Source organism: Sparus aurata, chromosome 16, assembly GCF_900880675.1.
Source record: "Sparus aurata chromosome 16, fSpaAur1.1, whole genome shotgun sequence".
NCBI classification, from domain to species: Eukaryota; Metazoa; Chordata; class Actinopteri; order Spariformes; family Sparidae; genus Sparus; species Sparus aurata.
Genome location: NC_044202.1, coordinates 12422705 through 12442994, shown reverse-complemented (window position 1 = coordinate 12442994; position 20290 = coordinate 12422705). Strand labels below are relative to the sequence as shown.

At 42.3% G+C, this 20290-nt stretch overlaps 1 protein-coding gene across 1 annotated transcript; it reads left to right on the top strand.

The window, feature by feature from the left end:
• The first annotated feature begins 12615 nt into the window (after window positions 1–12615).
• dio3a (iodothyronine deiodinase 3a) lies at window positions 12616–14385 on the top strand. Its single transcript, XM_030443238.1, has one exon. It carries the CDS (start codon window positions 12979–12981, stop codon window positions 13762–13764), a length of 786 nt encoding a protein of 261 aa, XP_030299098.1. The 5' UTR covers window positions 12616–12978; the 3' UTR covers window positions 13765–14385.
• Window positions 14386–20290: the final 5905 nt, after the last annotated feature.

The window sequence follows — 20290 nt, the reverse complement described above, 5'->3', positions numbered from 1 at the left end:
GGAGGAGGGAGGGACAGAACAAGACATGAAGGCATCTGACCAATCCGTGCTATTCGGGCCGGATAGCACGGATTGGTCAGCTTTTTCTCAGTCCTGCAGCTGCAACAGAGGTCTGATTATTTTCGTTCCTTTTTCTGAATACATAATGTATTGACTATTCTCAGGATCATTTCACCCAGTTTAACAAAATGTGTTTCTGAACAACATTACAGACCCTAGCTTTAAGTGGTGCTCCACTGGGGAAAAGGTTATAAGATTAGAATACTTTGTTTTCTTCTATTGTTAAAAATTAGAGCATGTAAAGTAATGAAACCAAAAATTATCTTAAACTGAAAATATTATGCCCACAGATGATGTCTGCGCTCACTGAAAACTTCTTATGTCCCTAAATAAACTTAATTCGATTGCATCTTCATTCTTTATATCATTGTGAATTAAGCGTCTTTGGATTTTGGACTGCTGGTCAGAAAAAGCATGACATTTTGAGACGTCAACATCAACTCTGCAATGTTATAACAGAAATTTTATGGACAAAATGATTAATCAACCAATAAAGAAGATAATCAGCTGTGATCAGCATTTTTCTCTTCATAATATGATAATATTTGGCAGATTAATCAATAATGGCAATGATTGTTAATGTCGGCCTAAGTGAACATTTTCTAATCATTTAAATCTAATCTATGACTTAAGTAGCTGTAGCATTTTTTTAAACTTCTGATAAACACAAACCCTTACAGCTAATCACGTTTTACAAAGTGCTGCCATTGCTGTTGTCTCTCCACCTCCTCTGCCCTCGGCCGGCCTGAAGATCTCAGCCATCAGTGTTTTGCTTCACCTTGCTGTCCAGCATCACAAATGCTGCCAGTTGATGTTTGTCCCACTGCTTTAGCGGTATCCCGCAGAGTCTACTCAGGGCAGAAAACACATCCTATTAAACACTGTTGAGTGCACAATGACCTTATGAGGACAGCAGTGCTTTGATTCTCCTCCTGGGGATTTGGTTTTTGGTAAACACATAAACTTCACATTAACCTTTTCTACTCTGCAAACATTTACATAGGAAAGAGAAACTAATTCAGGTTTGTTTAAAAGAGAGGCACACCTCACTTCACGCTGGTAAACAGTGCTGGCAGACAGTAGAAGTGTTGCCGCAGTGTTCCGGCAAACTCGTACATATAAAAGCCTTTGCAGTGCGGCAGAATGTCTTAAAATAACTCATGGTCGAGGCTTTACAACGTATGCAAATGACACACCAATAACTGTCAACGCCACGGCTCACAAACTGACAATAACATCAATAAAGACAAGTGTTCACAGCAGCTGGGGATGCTTCAGCGGGCGAGAGACACAGAGGCAGAGAGAGAATGAGAGACAAAGTGAGTGTGTGTGTGTGTGTGTGTGTGTGTGTGTGTGTGTGTTTGCGTGCGTGTGTGCACGAGTGCTTGTGTGTGTGTGTGTGTGCGTGTCAGAGGTTTTCTCACTCACCCTGTCTTGCCACCATCTGTCCTGGGGACTGGCATCAATGAGTGTACAGACGGGCACTCACTAATAAGCTCAAACAGGCAGGCAGTGAAAGAAGCCACATGAGGACATCCGCCGACATGCACACCATCATCAGTGCTCGGCCGAGTGCAAATAAGGGCACAGACAACTGGAGATGCTGACTTCGTGTGAAGACTTGCCAGGAGCCCCTTAAACTCCTGTGAAAATATTTCTGAGAATCGTACGGGGTGTTTGGCAAGGTATTGTGAAAGCGCGGATAGAAGGAGATGCATTATGGGTGAAAGGTTAGGCGCCGTCAATATGCATGTAGGTTAATCCATTGGTCCCCATTTGACCTCCCTTTGTCTTTATCCCTCACAGAGCAATCAAACACGACAATCGTGCATTTTTTTGCTCGCTGGTTTTAACCCTGTTTTTGTTTGACTTGATATCTGAAATCTTGAGATGAGCAAGAAGCACGTTTCTGAATATCGTTTAAAAGATGAGCATGAGAAGTTATTAAAGTTATAAAAAATTATAAATATTATAAAATTATAAAAAATTAAGTATCTCAAAGAGAGATGCAAACTAAAATCAAACTAAAGGAGGCTGTCCCACCTGCGCCACCTACAGGCCTTTGTACTCTACAGACAACACCAGGATTGCGAAACTGACGCTGTTAAATTATATTCTGATAACCACTTTATTATTATGCAAAAATGTCTTGAGAAAAAACTAAACTACTGGTTGGTAAACTAAGCAGCAGAGATTTAAAGCTGCAGATGTAGACATGCAGATGTGCGCCACCTAGAGGAGAGGAAATGTTCCCACACTGTATTTAATTTCGTGGAGAAGTAGCGTAGGATCATGGGAGCTCTGGTCTCTCATTTTTAAATGAGGGCAACCGCTGATTAAAAATCCACCTACGCGACTCAGCCTCGCTCCCAGACGGGGTCAAGTTTTAAAGTTTCATTTGTGTGATGTTAAGTCACGTTTGACTTCCTTCGTCCCCGTCTGACTCTCTCCGGGGGAGTTAAAGTGACAGGTGGGCGAACGAAACGCGCCGTCAACACAGACAAGTTGCGGATTTCTCTGGGTTTGTTGGAATAATTTGGGATAACGTGCATGGAAAACTCAACAATATACTTAATAATCTGGCTTTATTTAGACATTTAAATGCAGAAATGTTACATGTTCTATTTTTAAATGTTAATTTAAGTGTTAATTAATTTTTGTGTCCCCTAAACTCACAAGGAACGTCTAGTTCTTTCTGATGTTTCCCCCCCAGTCTCGATCCTTTGTTTCTTTTGTCTCCGTACATTTATGGCATATACATAAAGCCCAGACAAGCCCAGGCACCAATCTGCAAAACATGTAACCCACACACCCAGAGCAAAGTTGCGTCGGTTATTGCCCGCTCCTGTCTTCGCTGCAGCACCTTGAATTGGTGTTGTCTCCGAGCACATATTCACAGTTTAAATCTGCAAATGTAATTGTATACGTAACATCCTTTGTGTCTCAATAAAATCTTTAATCATAGAGCGCTTACATGATAAAACGACGATGTCTGTCACACATCTAGCATCTGCATCTGTTTTCGTCAAGGCTTGGCTCAACGTCTCGCGTCACCTCAGACGTGCAGACAGTTCATCTTTAAAATTGTCATCATGTTTTATGTGTGTAACACTACCCTGAAGCCTCGAGCTACTCTACAGAGGCATCACAGTGCCATCAATCAAGTCACCAAAGGTGTGATGTTGCATTGTTGGAGACTATCAAAAGATGATGATTTCAAAAATGCCAGCATCATTTTCAATATTTCTGTGACTGTGACAGGGGATTTTATAGATTACACCCCTTTCTTCTCTTTCACATATTCTTCAAGTGCTTCTCAGAAGATTCTGTATAAATGGTGATTCTTATGGTTTGCTTGTCCTTGGGGTCTTTTTTATATGCGGTGCTTTTCGGGTCTGTCAGGGAACCAAATGTCCAAACTGCGATGCTTCTTTAAAATCGTCACGTGAGCGATGTGACCAGCAAGACGAAACAGATTATTATAACATGTTAGTCGGCTTCTCATTGGCTCGCCAGTTGCTGAGATACAAACAGCCCACAGGGCAGGCAACGGCAGTTCATTCAAGTTGAGCATGAACACTAGCGCTCTTTGATTTAGACAGGGTCGTGGAAGGTGAAGCGGAGGATAGGGAAGAGGTAGATTTTTATCCTCCATTCTATTCAGTGCAAGGAGAGAGATATCAGTGACTTGAAAGAGAAGGAGCCAGCATTGAAACTTATCATAAATCTGTTTTGTGGGTTAGTCTTGATGATATTCCATCAGTTGTGGTTTCTGGATCCCTGCCACCTCAATAAGTAAGCAGCAGAAAAAAAGGGGCTGTTTTCCCAGATCTGCATTGTCCTCAGATGAACCTGGAGCCACTGCCAAGAACCCAGCAAAGTTTATTGGAGGTAAAAGTAAGCATGCAGGTTCGAATTCATCTCTGGTTTTTTCAGCCGCAACAACAAAAGAGTAATTCCTCGAAGCAAATTTAGGCACAGCGGGAGAGCCCTTTTTTCATGAAAACACTTCTGTTTACTTGCTGTGAGAAAGTAAAAAGGGTTCAGATAATAGAGTGTTAATACAGTTTCAGTGCGGGCAAGAAGGGAGGGGGGGGGGCGCAGGAAGGATGGAGGGGAAGAAACCGCCTCCGAGAGCGAGAACTGAAGGACAAAAAGACAAGTGATTCGTTAAAAAAGGTCTACCAACAAAGAGAATGGGGAATGATGAGTCAGCTGTTGAACTCATTACAGCTGCAACCGTCATCCCTCTGCCTCCCAATCCAAATGAGCTGCCCTCATTAAAAAGCACTCTGTCGTACGTAGCAATAACGAAAGCACACCAGACGCATTAGCAGAGGCTCCGCATTTATCTTGTGTAGATATTAAGTCTGGTCGGAGATCGTACACACACTGGACATATTTGAAAGCTGTAACACTAAACAGTGTTTGGTTTGTCGGTACATAAAAATAGCAATTACATTATTACAGAAGCACTATTAAAAATATTAATTTCAGCTTAGTGGTCTATAGAGAGTCATAAAATGGTGAGAAATGTCCATACCGAGTATAACCAAGCGGTCCAACCTAAAATAAAAAAACCTTAATGTATACAATATGTAGTGATAAAGAAGAGAAGTACGGCAATGTCTCAGTTTTAGATGCTATAACAAGTGAAAGTTTGGCATATTTTTTTCATAAATGAAATTTAAAGATATGAATAAAGATTTGCAATTTGCCGTTTCAAGTTTGATGTCAAACACAAACCGACTAATGGTTTAGCACTAATTATCTAACTACTGATATAGAAAGGAATCAAGCGACAGTGAGACTAATATAACCCCGGTTTCTATCCAGGTTAGCACAACATGTGAATAACCGAACATCAGGTGTTGGTTAACTGAGATAAACAACTGTGGGTTCAGTGAGAAAGATATCGTACTTAAGAGTGCGAGTCGAATGTCAAATGGAAAACAATGTGTATATGTGAACAATTTTTTTGTTTAAGTGACCTTTAATTAGACTCCTCGTCACTGCACACGAATCGGATGTATCTGTCTGCCGCCATTTTTTTTGCTACCTTTGACTCACACATGCATGCACTTAAGTTGTCAAATCGGTTTCCATTGCGCTTTGTCGCGTTTTGCTCACATTTATACACAACTTTCCCACCTCAGCTTAGCCTGAAAAACATTCTGAAAGGGTTTTAATGTGCAAATGGAAAATGTGCTCAAAAAACAGGTGGATGGAAACACGCTGATTGATGAGCGGATGGAGAACTTTGCTAATCCAAATGGAAAATTTGCAGCTTTAAAAACAGCTAGATCACATAAAACACCAAACAAATAGGAAGGTATGAACAATTCCATAAAATAAAAAAGCCAAATAAATAACAAGAATTAACAAATAGTTTTTCTTTTTGTTTTTTTGTTTTTTTTTTAACATTTGATAGTTGAGCTTAACCATTGATATGACTCCTAGTAAAAGTGGTATTATGGGAAATGTATTGGTTCAGCACTTTGGGCTTGACACTGAGACAAACCATGATATCGCACTGCTCAACTCCCCGTCGTCTGTATATGAGTCATCACAACGACTTTGAGCTGCAGACAAATGACATCCCCCGCTCCCCCCCCCCCCCCCCGTGTCTGGTTTACGGCCACCCTGCAGTCAAATATGACATGGATTTACTGTAACAGGAGATTAAGGTTTAACCAATATACCATGTGCTCACTAGACCCTGGAATGCTTTTGTTGAATAAGCAGACCAGTGAATGGCACTTGGCCAGTAATGGCTAATATGTGTGTCCAGATGCTGAATCCCTGCAGAGCACAGACACAGACTCTGAACAGAACACCCTCCGGTACACAAGACCCGACACTGACTCGTTAACATAAATCTCTGTGCTGACGTGTGTTATGAAGATATACGCGCTCCCTGTGCATCTAGAGTACACTGTAACGTAATACGTACATGTGTAATCATCGAGGTATCAGGGCAGATGTGAATCCCTGGCTTAAGACAAAGTGATTCAATCTGGTTTTCAAGGTGCCGACCGAATTGAAGAGCTGTATACTTGGCCCAAGTTTAGAAACACAGAATAATATTTGGTTTAGTTATTTTTAGTTAATGCTGTGTATTCATTAGATAAATGTGCAACCGGGAGTATTCTCTCTCAAGGTGAAAAGGACACATCAGAATCCAATGTTTCATTATAAAATAGGAACATTATTTCTGGTCTCTTATTGTTCAAACGTCCAGAGTAGGATTTAGTGACATCTAGCGGTGAGGTTACAGATGACAACCAATTGAGCACGTTTGTCTCACATTCCTCTACGGTGGCCTCTAAAACCACAAAAAAACCGAGCCAGTTGGTTTGTCTGCTACTGTAGAAACACCGCAGGGCAACATGGTGGAAGAGGGGCCGGCTTGCTCTGTAGATGTAAAAGGCTCATTATGAGGAAAGAAGGAAAACACAAAAACTCATCCGTGATTGTGATCTGTGATTACACACTAATGAAAACATAATTATAAAAATGATATTGCATATCTCCGACCAGTTACCCTCGATATCCTACACAGTGGTGGTGTTGCCATATCTCGCGAGATAAGGATGCAACTTTTAGAACTCGACTCTAGATAAAAGCCCCAAGCACTCGACTTTACCTAATGTGAGGAAGAAAGGAGCTCCTTCATACATCTACTGTATATAGAGTATATGTATGATATCTATTTCGCGTTTCATAAGGAACTCAACTCAAAGGAACTTGATCAAAACCAATTGGCCTACAAATATGAGGGAAGAATAAATTGATCAGTGAAAATGAAAGTAAAGGAATTGCATAACATACACCTGGTGAGAGGGTAGAATCACAGTGTTACACATAACATTGTTATGAGGTCACGAGTTTTGTTTGTAGTTAGCACCATGTTGCAGAGCTGGGATTTGCACTGACGACTGGTGTCGCACTCAGCAACAGTGGGGGGCGCCAAATGACACAAAAGGCCAATTTTGACATAATGGTCCTTTTTAAAGCCCCTGTACAGACTTTTCATTTAGTGTTGATTTTGGCGGCCCCGCTGGACGAAAGCGGTAGTGTTTTGCCGGAATGAAGACTGCATTTCCCATGAGCTCTAGCGCCCACTGTCGTGAAGACGTTTGTCTGGCCGGCGCGTGTATATTTGTTTTGGAAATGTCGGAAAGACGACGGGACTTGCTTTGAAAACTTTTTTTTTTTTTTTTTTTTTTTAGCAGCTATCTGCAGCGTGCATATGGACGAGGTACTGTGTCTATTTGTATTTCTAGTTAATATAATATGCCGCCGGTGAAACAAAGTAATGCTGCTGTTGCGCTGCAATTTCCCAGCTATATATATTACCCACGGTGCTAGGGTGCTAGCGTTACAGCAAAGTCACAGTGATTGTGATGGATGTTTTGTTCTAAGTAAGAAACTGAATCATTTATAATGACAGAGGATATTACCGATGCATCGTTGCAGGTCGGCTGGGCTGATACACACAGCTGAAATGGATGCGTGATCTAAGACGTTTGTTGTCGTTTTCACGAGTGTAGTATCTAAAGCTAATCTAGTGGTAACGTTAGCCAGCTTTGTTGTAACAACATAAATTCATGTATTGCTGTAAACTACGTCCCGCATTACATTTCATAAATGAAATAAAATGTACAAACCTGTCTAGGAGGAATCGGGCGAATTCTGGATCCGACCCTCCCTTCAAGCCCCGCAACTCTCTCCATCTCTCGAAGGAATCGCCAATGTTTATCCGTGTTTAGCCTTAGCTCGATTGGATTCCCTCTTGGCCTTTCGTTGGTCTTCAGTTCGAATTCTTTTTCTTTTCTTTGTCTCATTATCAGCCATGACAAAAGTTTTAGCTCGGTTAGCACTGGCTAGCGTAGCAACAAAACAGCTATGCTGTATCCTGAATGTCGTCAGTTCCGGTCTGACTGCCGTAAATCGTTTCGTCAGTGGTCCGACCCGACCAAGGCCTTTCAGAGGTATAGAATTAGACTACTTAGAAATAGCGTATCTTCACGCTGATGGGCTCATTTGCTGTTGTAGGTAACAGAGACACATCAGCAGAAACCACAGACTTTACTATATCCAGTTAAAAACTCCGTACAGGGGCTTTAAAAAAAAAAACAGCATATTTGAGCGCATGATGAAAAGGTTTATGCCTGAATGTTTTCTAGAGCAAAAGAAGCAGCAATGAAGCATGAGGCATGAGAGCCGAAACCTTTTTACAGACTGACACAACAAATGCAGAGGATATTGAAAGTAGACATGAATCATGTTGACGGCAATCAATTGCGAGAATGCCGGCAATGTAAGTTTTCTGCAAACCACAGATATGCTGAACATTTCTCTATGTTGCAACTGTGCAATGGTTAAATCTGTGTGTTTGAGATCTGGTTCGGTTTAGCTGCAAAAGCCACTTCGTCACGGTTTGGAAAATATCTTGTTTGGCTCAAAATAACTGGCTGTGTTCCCGTAAACATGGCTGGAAATGTCTCGTAAGTCTCCTTAAAAAGAAAAGGTGCTGTCATGCTTACAAATGTTGAACACAGTCTTGACCTGCAGTCACTGGCTTGGCAGCCTTGTTGCCTGCAACACCACTACCGCTCCATTGCCAATGAAAGTGTGAATGTAAGCTTGTATGCATGCAATCAGAATGAGATTTGACCTGTACTGTAGACATGTCAACATGGTACGAGATGTGACCTGTGTTGTAGACATGTCAACATGAAGCCTATGACAGTCTCGTGTTTTCATAATATTATATGGTCATATATGTAAACTGCTCCCTTCAGCTATCTAAATGTATCTTCATCTGCCTGTCTTGGGTCAAGATAGCCCCGACACATGCGATAGCAGTCGTGCTTGCCCAGCATATCAGTATGACTGCCTTCTGAGCCGCTGCTTGTTTGGACTCCCTGTTGTTTGAACTCACATGCACCAGCTGACGTGTGCAGCAGACTTAATGTGTGAAAGATTTTCCTTAAAATAAGAAGAAGCTTTTAGCCCCTGTCTCCGCTTTTCCTCAGGGAATTGTTCTCTCAGTGGCCTTGTTACACTTGTAGCTTGAAAAGTTGTGTTTATTTCTGTGGGTGGTTTCTTACCGGCGTTCTGCGTGCTGTCCTTCGGCTCCCCCGTGAGCGCTGCACTTTCTTAAGTGTTTTTTAAAATGTGTCTGGCCTGCGTTGCCTTGAAAAAGGCTCCCTGTAATATTTCACCTATGTACTCTTTTTTTCCGGAGTTTCTCTGAAGTGTTTCCTGGAGTGAGAGTCCGGAACTGGTGTGGTGAGAGAAAGTGAACTGACTGAATACACAGATGTGTAAAAGATGCTTGCATTGTTTTGAGGGCACTAGGTCTAAGAACACGGAATGAACCAGACAAGTGAAGGAATACCCTTGGTACCCATTACCTTCATGTATTAGGCCGTTAAGATATAGGACAATATCAAGAGAGACGGTTGGTCCAAGTGATATTCCAACTGAAGGCGTTTACTCACCATGGACGTGATGAATAAGTGACATGAATATGCAATGTACAGATCTGCGAATATGACGCTTCAATGCAATTCACGCCAGCAGCGACTTGAATTTGCGATGGTGAACTCCAGTATGTGAACACGCATACATGATACTTACTGCGGGCCAAGCAGGACTGGCAGAAAAACAGTGCCAGCTTGCAGAGCTCCGACGGGGCACTCAGAGGTCTCTGGGGTCGCACTGCAGCACTGACCAGCTTGCTGACATGTAGAGGGAGGTGAAATTCATGGGGTTCATCTAAGCCACCTGTCCTGGGGCTCCAGGTCGTGAACGTTAGAATGGCCAAAGAAGCTCCTCTCTCCCACAGAAAACTCCTGAAGTGCCTGGGACGCCTCATCTGTAGCCCCGCCTTTAATCCAGAGACTTTGTGACATCACACTACATCACTATGTCCCACATTTGCATTATTTATGCCTAGCAGCTGGTTTTGCACAGAATAATGTTTTTAGGGAAGCTTCTCTGTTTTTATTAGCGTTACTGGCTCAGGTGTGTGTGACCTGACCAATCAGAGCAGACTCCGTATTTGGGAGGGGGCGGCTAAAACTGGGTGTTTCAGACAGAAGGGGAACACAGTGGACAGTACGAGAAAACACATGTGTGTTTTGAGAACTGAAGTATGTAAATCTATTCTAGTTACCCAAAATAGAATGATGAACCTGAAATGAGCATTATATGTCTCATTTGAGATGTTTGAATATGTCAGAACGCACTCATGTTCATGTAAGCGCCTAGTTCCACATGTGAACTATATTGGTACATATGTACTGACGTGACATTTCAAACAGTCCAGTGTGCACATGCTGGGGGCTGGATCACTAGATGAGACTTGTGTCCTCTGTGAGGTAATATGACTGGTGGAAGGAAATCTGGTGGGTTTGAAGAGGGCATGGCTGGATATACCAGTTTAGACGTATCATCTGTAAATCCCACATAAACTGTATATCAGTCCGTGTTTGCAGGGAGCAATCCAGGTTACTCAGTCACCCATGACACATTGTCTCTGTAATTTCGTATCCTCTGTGTCCCAGACTCCATCTGCTGAGGACCTTTGGAGTGCAGGGGGCACTCCTGACCTCTTTCTATGACTCTGTGGTGGCATCAGCCATTTTCTATGGAGTAGTCTGCTGGTGCAGCAGCATCTCGGCAGCAGACAGGAGGAGATTTGAAAAACTTATCAAGAAGCCCAGCTCCATCTTCAGATGCCCTCATGACCCAGTGCAGGTGGTGGGAGAGGGCATGATGATGGACAAGCTGTCATCGCTGCTGGTCCCACCCCCTGCAGGTCACCGTCACAGCACTGGACAGACTAATATACCCCAAGTGTGTGAAGGAGAGGTATCGCAGGTCCTTTCTTCCTGCTGCTGTCAGACTGTACAACCAGCACTGCTCCCTAAAGACCTCACTCTGCACTGTGCACTATACAAAACTCATTTCTAGTTTGCACTATCTGGTTTTTTTTTCTCCAATACCCATATTTATTATTTGTAAAAAATATATGTATATTTTTCACTGCCACACTGTTAAATTTTGTACAATATCATGTCTCTATGTATATACAAGTTTATTTTATTCTATTTCTTACCTTTTTGCTATTGTTATTGTTTTTTTTTAATATTCTGTCCTTTGTCTGCTGTGGCACACAAATTTCCCCGTTTGTGGGACATTACAGGATTACTGGTTCTGATTCTATACTGCCATGAGTTGTGGCACGGCGCTTGTTTCGCACAACATTATTAGTTTATGCCTTCATTCCCAAGTGCAATAATTCAGAAGGGTGACCACATTGTGTTCACGTGATCTGTGTGAAGCACTCATGAGAGGAAATTATTGACATGCATGAAAAAAACACCCCCCAGTATGTAGAGTCCTTTGAGGTGACAGTGAGCAAAGAGTTCAGTTTTATTGTTTCTGGACTTTGTGAGTAGTTCATACGAAGCTAGTTTGAGAAGAAAGTGTTAGTTTTTTCTAAAAGAAAACAAAAAGGCGGGGGGGCAGCTCTTCAAACACCTCACAGGCAACCAACAGAGACTGTTTTCAACATCCTTTTAAGTTTTATGAGCCTCCAGACATCAGCCAGGACACATTTTCTAAAATGATCCTGGCCCTCTTTTCAAATACAAAAGAGTAAGAATCTGGGAGATTTCTTACCACAGCAAAGTAAGTATGTCAATGTTTCTTTTGTATAAACAAGTTGAGTGACTTTGCATTCTGAATGATAACCCTACATGTTTACGTGCTGCGAGCCCCCGAGGCCAGACAGACAGACAGGAAGCGTAGTGTACATTACATGCGTGGCTGTGTTTGTGTCTGTGTCTGTGTCTTTTGGTTAATATGTTACTTCGGTTGGCGCAGTAGAGGACGGAGGATTGGGGACACATAAGCAAATAGGCGCGAAAAAAAATGTTCTGTACATGTCCATATTCAGAAATAGGACTTTTCCTCAACATTGTGACATGTTCTGGAGGACTGCGCTTTTCTCCTCTTAAATCCAATTTCTGACTCAAAATCGTGACTTAGAAAAAAAAAAAAAAAAAAAGATTTCAGACTTCATCAGAATCTATGCTTTTCACAGCTTCCTGTCTTTATTATTATTATTATTATTTATTTATTTTTCAGGTATATATATCTCAAAAAAACGTGACCTCTCCACCTCTGACTCTTACCTTTCTTGATAGCCTGACCCCGTTCTGGAGTGTCATGTTATTTATTACAAACACAGGATGTCAACTTCTGTGGGGGTTCAAACATGTGAGTGTGGGCACTCATGTTCATGTAAGCGCCTAGTTCCACATGTGAACTATATTGGTACATATGTACTGACGTGACATTTCAAACAGTCCAGTGTGCACATGCTGGGGGCTGGATCACTTGAGGACACTGGCTTTGTGTGGAGTACAGGGTCCACATCTGTTGAAATATGCTGCGGTAAAAAAAAAAAAAAACACATTTTGTCGTTGCAGTAGAAAAAGTCTGCAGCGGCTCCAACTTTAGACTATCAGACATGATGCGCAGGAACATTTGAACGATTTCACCGAGCACACAGCGAGAGCGTTTTTGGACTTAAACGTTCGTTTTAACAGTCCAGTGATGAAGGAAGATGACCTGCTCTCTCCAAATAACGCGCTGCTGTGCCGCACCCTCGCCTGTACCCTTGGCTTTTGGCTGTGACTCAAAGCAGTGGAGTTGACAGAAGGTAATCCCCACCATGTGAGGCCTCGGCCCCAGTTTGGAGGCGGGGTGTGAGTCATTCAAATCTGCCGGTGCTTTATAAAGAGGGGAAGTTGCAAGCAACCCAATTTCAAACCCACAAGATCGTGGCACGGCACAAGAACAATTCGGGTTGGGGTTTTTTTTTTTTTACAAGTGATAATGAATACTATTAAAGCTATTAAAAATGCTATGGTCTGCCTCGCCTTGCTGCCCCGTTTTCTGATGGCAGCAGTCATGTTCTGGCTGCTTGACTTTTTATGCATAAGGAAAAGGGTTTTCTTCAGGATGAAGGAGCAGGAGGACGATGCCATCGATCCTCCCCTGTGCATATCCGACTCCAATCGTCTCTTCAGCCTGGAGTCCCTCAAGGCAGTGTGGCACGGCCATAAACTGGACTTTCTGAAAGCAGCGCATCTCGGACACGGAGCTCCAAACACCGAAGTTGTTCAGCTGGAGGATCAGCGGCGCAGCCGCATCCTCGATTACGCAAAGGACAAGAGACCGCTCATCCTCAACTTTGGCAGCTGCACCTGACCACCGTTCATGGCGCGTCTCAAGGCTTTCCAGGGAGTCGTGCAGCAGAACGCAGATATAGCAGACTCTGTAGTTGTGTACATCGAGGAAGCGCACCCCTCCGACGGCTGGATGAGCACCGACGCGCCCTATCAGATCCCCAAACACCGGTGTCTGGAGGACCGGCTGAACGCCGCGCAGCTGATGCACCTGGAGGTGCCCGGCTGCCTGGTGGTGGTCGACAGCATGGAAAACTCCTCCAACGCCGCGTACGGAGCGTATTTCGACAGACTTTATATACTGCAGGAGGGGAAGATAGTTTACCAGGGCGGCAGAGGACCCGAGGGGTATCGGATCACGGAGCTCAGAGACTGGCTGGATCAATACAGAAAAAGGCTGGAAAAATCCAATAATCTAGTTATTCACGTGTAGATCGATTCTCATCTTCTTCTTCTTCTTTTTTTTTTTTTTTTTTAGAGCTGCTACGTCGAGAAAACAAAAATGCTGCAGATTTTCCTTTTTTTCAGTATCATAACTCCAACTAGCTAGATCTTACTCCATCAATAATTGTTCAAGTGTATTTATTTTTTATATGGTTGGATCACAGTAATCGTAGGATGTAATCCAGTTAGGCTCCTTCGCGTCATATCGGACTTCTGTACATCCTGTCACATCCGCCCGCAGACAGGTTAGTCTAGACCCTGTGAACAAAAACTATGTTGTGTGTCAAAAGTTTGTGTCTTTTTATTCCTTCTGGGTTTTTTTGTTTGTTTGTTTTGTCTCCCTTATCTCTTCTGTGTAAATGCGCCTGTGAATGACTCGGTCGGGATGTTGAGATGTGCGCATCACTGTGTTCGTCAGTATTGTTGTGAAGTTCGGTTTTTAAACGGTCTGAATCCAGAGAACCGACACTGATGTTTTTTATACTGGAGATCATGGTGAAGGTGCTGCTGTCTGCCCTGCATGGCGCAACTGTTTTTGTAAATATTGTTCCGTTTTATGGATATATTTTTCATACAATAAAAGAAAAAAATGATTTGATTTACTCTTTCACTGCACGTCTGTTTTTTATATTATTATTATTACTATTATTATTAAACAGAATATTTGTGCTGCATTGTTGTTGTTTGCCTGCAATGAAGAGAGCCAGTGTGTGTGTGTGTGTGTGTGTGCGTGTGTGTTTTTTTCTTTTCTTCCCTCCAAGTCCATTTTTCCAGTTAGGGCATGCTGTGTATGGATTTTAACAGTAATTTTTTCTCCTAGACAAAAATAAGAGGGGAGAAAAAAAAAAAAGATTTCCTGCACAATAAAGCACAACGGGCCTCTCATGGATTCCTCTACAAATCTCCCCCTCCTTTTTTTTTTAAGGTGCAGTCCATGAAATTGGTGCGGAGAAGCAGAAAATGTTAAATCAAAAGGGATAAGATCTCCCAGAATCTCCAACTTATTCCCAAAGAGAAGAGCAGCTCAGACCAGAGCCTATAATTTGACTTTTTTTTTTTTTCTCAGTTTCAATTATTTTGTTCCACGTCAGCAGTCAATTTTCACAGCAAATGCTCAGTTTCTTTTCTCTGTAATCAACTCCGTCCCAAATATGGTCTGCGATCAGGGTGAAATGTCGTGTGTCAGATTATTGCTCAGACACCTTTTTAAAACTGTACAGACGGTGATTACAGGTTTCTGGCTGATACTGCGGCGAAACTGCCCAGCGCTGTTCTCCACAGCCCCTTCATAAGCCTTTGACCTCCCACAATTAAATAAGGATAATCACACTTGATCCTATTATGCTGTAGTGATATATCCACCTATAAGGGTCTAAACGCTCAAATGTTTTCAGGGCTTAACACACCGATCCCAGACCAGAAACACGGTGCTGGGAGTGAAGGCGTTTAACTGTGGGTTACTGCATACTGTAACTCTTTCCTGTTTTAAAGCTGGTTTTATTGCTCTCTCGAGCCTTCGCCTAAACATAGAATCAATACTATGAAAATCACCATCATCTTTAGTGTTCTTGGAAAAGGATTACTCTGTCTACCATCTAAAAGTGAAGGAAAATCCCTTCAGAGGGTTCTGATACGCGTCGTGACACAATGTGGACACGGCCAGGGGCAATGCTTCGGTCACAGATGACTTGGGGGAAAAGCTCTGAAACAACCTGTATGCAGAGCGACATCTCGTCCGATGCTGTGGTTCCCCGTCTCTCCAGCGTCCTCAATGCCTTCATTCTTGGTCAACTTTGATATCTAAAGTCCACCAAGGGGTAAAAGTGAAAACCTGGGACATAAATCACTGTATGCTCAACACAGCCAGGCTTTGAAAGGTCAAATTTAGTGACAAATAAGGATGCTCATTGTTGATAAAGCGGGGATTTTTATCAGAGAAAAAGTGTTCATGAATCACCGCTTTGAAACAAATTAGATCCAGCTCAAATGTAACTAATGAGAGAGGGATTTTGTTTATTATTTTTCCTAGCAGCTGTGACGTGGCAGCAAAATCGCACCTTTCCAGTTTTTTTTCTTTGGCCATCAGCACTCATCCTCGACACGTTGTGTCCACATATGAGGAGATGCAGCCGAAACAGCACCTTTAGTTTGCAGGAACAGCTTGTGAGTCAGAGATGTGGTCATTTCCATCATCTGTGCCCTAAAGCAGTGGCTGAGGGGACACAGGTTGGACCTGATGGGTCACCTGAAACAAATGAATTGGTAAGTCAGTCTGCAGAATACCAGCTGGTTGCTTGTTCTAGCGTATCAAGTATGAGGACTTTTCTCCATGATATCGTTACAAACGTAAAAACACCTTCTTCATTTTGGACCTTTTGATTCAAGCAAAAGCAAGAATTAGAAGAAATGACCTCAAAGTCTGATGGGGAATTTCACAATTTCCTTTTAATGTAAAAGAAATGCAGTCAAATACGATTAAGGACGGGTCAGAAGAAAGGAATTCTGTTACTTGCACATGTACAGATCAGATGGTTTTGATGTATTCTGTGCTCTAAATACTGGCAAACAGAAAGACATCACCTCAGTTGAACTGCACATATATAGGGGAAGGTTGCAGCAAGTGCTCGGTCCGAAGCCAAAATGTTTGGAGCCAACATCGCAGGAATCAGAGTAAGTCTGGCAGCATTGGAGAATATGTTGCTGGTCTTTTCTTTTCCTCTTTTTTTTTTTTTTCTCACAGTGACTTTACTGCTCATCTGGAATACATTTAACACACAAACATATAAATGAAATATAACTTGAAGTTTGTCCGGTGTGCACCCCTGAAGAGAAACCCCTACTGGAATTCCTCAAATCCGATCTGGATTCTTTCCATGTGTGATTTTTCCATGGATGTTGAGTTTCATCTGTCAGAGGAGTGGCAGACAGGAACAAAGGGTTAAAGGGGCTCAAGGCTGTGGGGGGAAGAGACTTAACATTTGCTGGTCTGTTTTGCTTTTGTGACCCAGAGGGAGCCCCACGGGTCTGCTGAAGTGGGTTTTATTTAGCTTCTCTGTTAGGCTTTGAAAGTGAGGGCCCCTCTCTCCCCAGGGTCATAACTCCACATACAAATGTGTGGTGGTGGTGGGGAACCGGGGGGCCCCAGTACAAGTAAAGATTTCAGCTGCGATTCAGGCTTAATGGGTTAACTTTTTAACCCATGCTTTAAATAATGTTCTTTATGGCCTCTGAGCCTCCTTTGTGGACGTTTTTTCCAGGAATACTGACACAGTTAGTGAGCTGAGGGTGCTGTTGTGCATGAGGCGCTTTTATCGCAGCCTTGGTTACAGCATGGTCGCAAGTATTGACTGAATTAGCCACGGTGGGAGGCGTTCGGTGCCAAGTTGCAGCATGAAGAAAAGATTGCAATCCATATGCAATCCGAGCTGATTAACATTCAGTTTCAACATTTATGTAAGTGATCTGCTGGAGTGGCCGAGGTTTTTAAAGAGACAGTTTTCGTGGGTCAGAGACACGCAGTAAAACGGCAGGAGACGTTTTGCAGTAAAGTGAGAAATGGCTGGATGTAGTACAGGAAAAAAAGAATGGAGATTGTCACTCAAACGGTGAACTGATATAGCGACAAAGTGGGAAATGATGTGTTATGTGTAACAGGCCTTGATTCCTTTAACGGTGTATTGATGCTCCGAGGAAGAGCAGTGGAGTGGAAACCGGGATGCCTGCAGCGTTACCTGTAGGTTTTTACACTGTTATGATCACATATTGTTGTTTTTATACGTTATATCTTGTTCTTAACAGGACGGCTGATATGAAAATGATGCATAATAGAGATATCGAGTACAACAAGCAAGTGTTTGTTCAGGTATTCCAGATACATTATTGAATACTGAAGTGGATGTTGATTCCATATATGTGAAAAGAATACTCCCAGTGAAAAATGAAATGCGGTGTTTTCAGTGCAGTGAAATGCACCAGCGTCTGTCAGCGCTCACTGGTCCCCCTTTAAATGGATGACACCTTGTGGTCAGACTCTGTATCTACATGATTTTTCACACATTTATAGGAGCCCCATACCAGAATGTGAGCCCGAAACATCTTGGGCGACAAAGGAACCACTAAAGGTTGGAAAGCCTTGATGGGGAAAACCAAATTGAAATCCATTGTTTCTTTTAAAGGGGCACTATGTAGTTTTGGAGAGGAAAAGTAAACTCCAAATTCTAATATTTACAATATTAACGAGGTAATACTACTGCTACTTTCCAAAACTGAATAAGCAAGCTGTCCTCAGAGGAAAATAAGGTCCCCAGAACAGTGTTAGACACTAGATAGGTGGCAGGGTCCGCCAAATATAAACAAAGTAAAACAAAAACGAAAACAGAAATTTGGTGTTTGGTGTTGCATCTGTTGGGCGGGTCAACACCGACACCTGATTGTTCCAGGTGAACTTAAACAAAGGCATGCAGGACAGGGCACGCTATTAGCAATAGCTTCTGTCACCGGTCTAGTGCATACCTCCACCTCCCACGTTCTCTTCTGCTTTTATTATTTCACCAGGTAGATTTTTTAAACTGACAGAAGTTCGCACAGCGCCAAAGAGTTCACTACATGAAGCAAATATGTCTCGCCCTGTTCGTCATGGGAATGAGTGGGTAGCAAATCCCATCTGACTGTTGCTAAACAATGGTCGCTTTAGCGAATGACAATGCCACAGTGTCATTGCCGGGACAGGTTCACCATCTTTCCCTTGTATGAATAGACATCTGATAGTAATTGGAAAAACCCAAACATGAAAAAGTCATAATCTACTCACCCTCAGGCTGATGGAAAGTCAACGGAAGTTTTATTAGTCCACTAGACTACGGAGCTTCACAGCAAAACAGTGCTGCAGCGCTCTCTTAAATTTGTAAAGTAGATGAGGACTTGTTCTGATTATAAAGATGAATTAAAAGACCCTGAAAATAATCATGAAATGGCTACGTATGAATGTTCTGTGGACGGCAAAACGTCTCCTGACTTTACATCAGCATCATTATCAGTAGATAATGACAAAATTTTTATTTTTGTGTGAACCTATCCTTTAATACTCATAATTTGACGTGGTGCTGATCCGGCCACCTTTAGTATCAGGTGCCTTCTGGTACTGACACATTCCACTTAAACAGAATAGCCCAATCCATGCACTGATCCAAATTCCGTAGTTTGATTGTCAGTTTCCCATTGCTTGCTTTGAAAATCCTTCTTTATGAACTCATGTATAGAAATGACAGTACTTGCTTGCAGTTGATAATGCATCGCTGTGCACTTGAAGAAGTTGCCATAGAATTTGCTCCACTACATCTGTTTGAAGCGTACCTAATGCAAGTGCAGTTCAAATAGATTGCTTTAAATTGAACGTTGTGTATTTCGACAGCCTCATGTGAACTTATACATCAGATTGACAGCAACAGCAATGGAATATGTTAAGGACACTCAAGAAGAAGAACTCTGGTATTGGCAGATCCAGGTATTGGATCAGAAATGTCTCTAAACTATTCTAACCAGTGTGCTCTCCCTCTTAGATTTTGATTCATACTAATACATAATACAGTTGTTTTATATCAGGAATAGGATGAAAACACCAGGTTGTGTCTTAAGCAAAGGTAGAGCAACTTGACTTTACTCATTTTGTATAATTTCTACTTTGAGATCTTGATTATTGCAGTGTCCTGGTGACATAGATAACTTGCACCACAAGGCGGAGACAGAGACTGTTCTCTGAAACTGTCAAACCGTTGGCAACAGTGGAGGAGTGCTGACACAGTCACAGTTATCGCTCACCCGATTATCAGTGAGTCGGCTCTGGGGAGGAATACATGAGGCATCACAGAGCAGGAGAGCAGATGTTCCACTGATTTTCGAGGAGGTGGGTGGTGGTGCATATACAGCATGTACATCTGTCGGGTATCGCACTGTGGACCATCTGATACGTGGCCCCTCGCCAAGCATCTGATCTCGCCTCACCTGCTTGTCGTGTCAGACTTTACAAAGATATAAACTCTGGTGGGTTTTGAGTCCGGGGAGGACAAAACAAACACAAGAACACAGTTTGTTTGTTTTTTTTACAGTATTTTATTAAAAGTAATGAACAGACATCAAAACATCCGGCCAAAAGTACAACAGCAAATAATCTCGCACTGGAACAAATACTGGTAAACACAGTCACAGCCACCCTGTAGAAATACCACTTGGAAGTCGTTTTACTTCTGCACGATGTAATGCACAGTCTGGATTGAAAGCCTGTTATGTTATAAGCACAAGATAACCACCCTATCAGAGAAGTGTGAGAAATCCAGCCCACCACATTAACTGAGTCTCCCTGCAGGCTGAACGGAGGCTGAAGGGGAAAAAACATATCCTGCTCTTATACCACAATTATCCTCATTAGGATATTTAATAAAACAATATGTTTAACTTAGGCAACATATGGATATTTTTTTGTTATATAATTGAAACTATTGTTTATCTTTCAGATATCT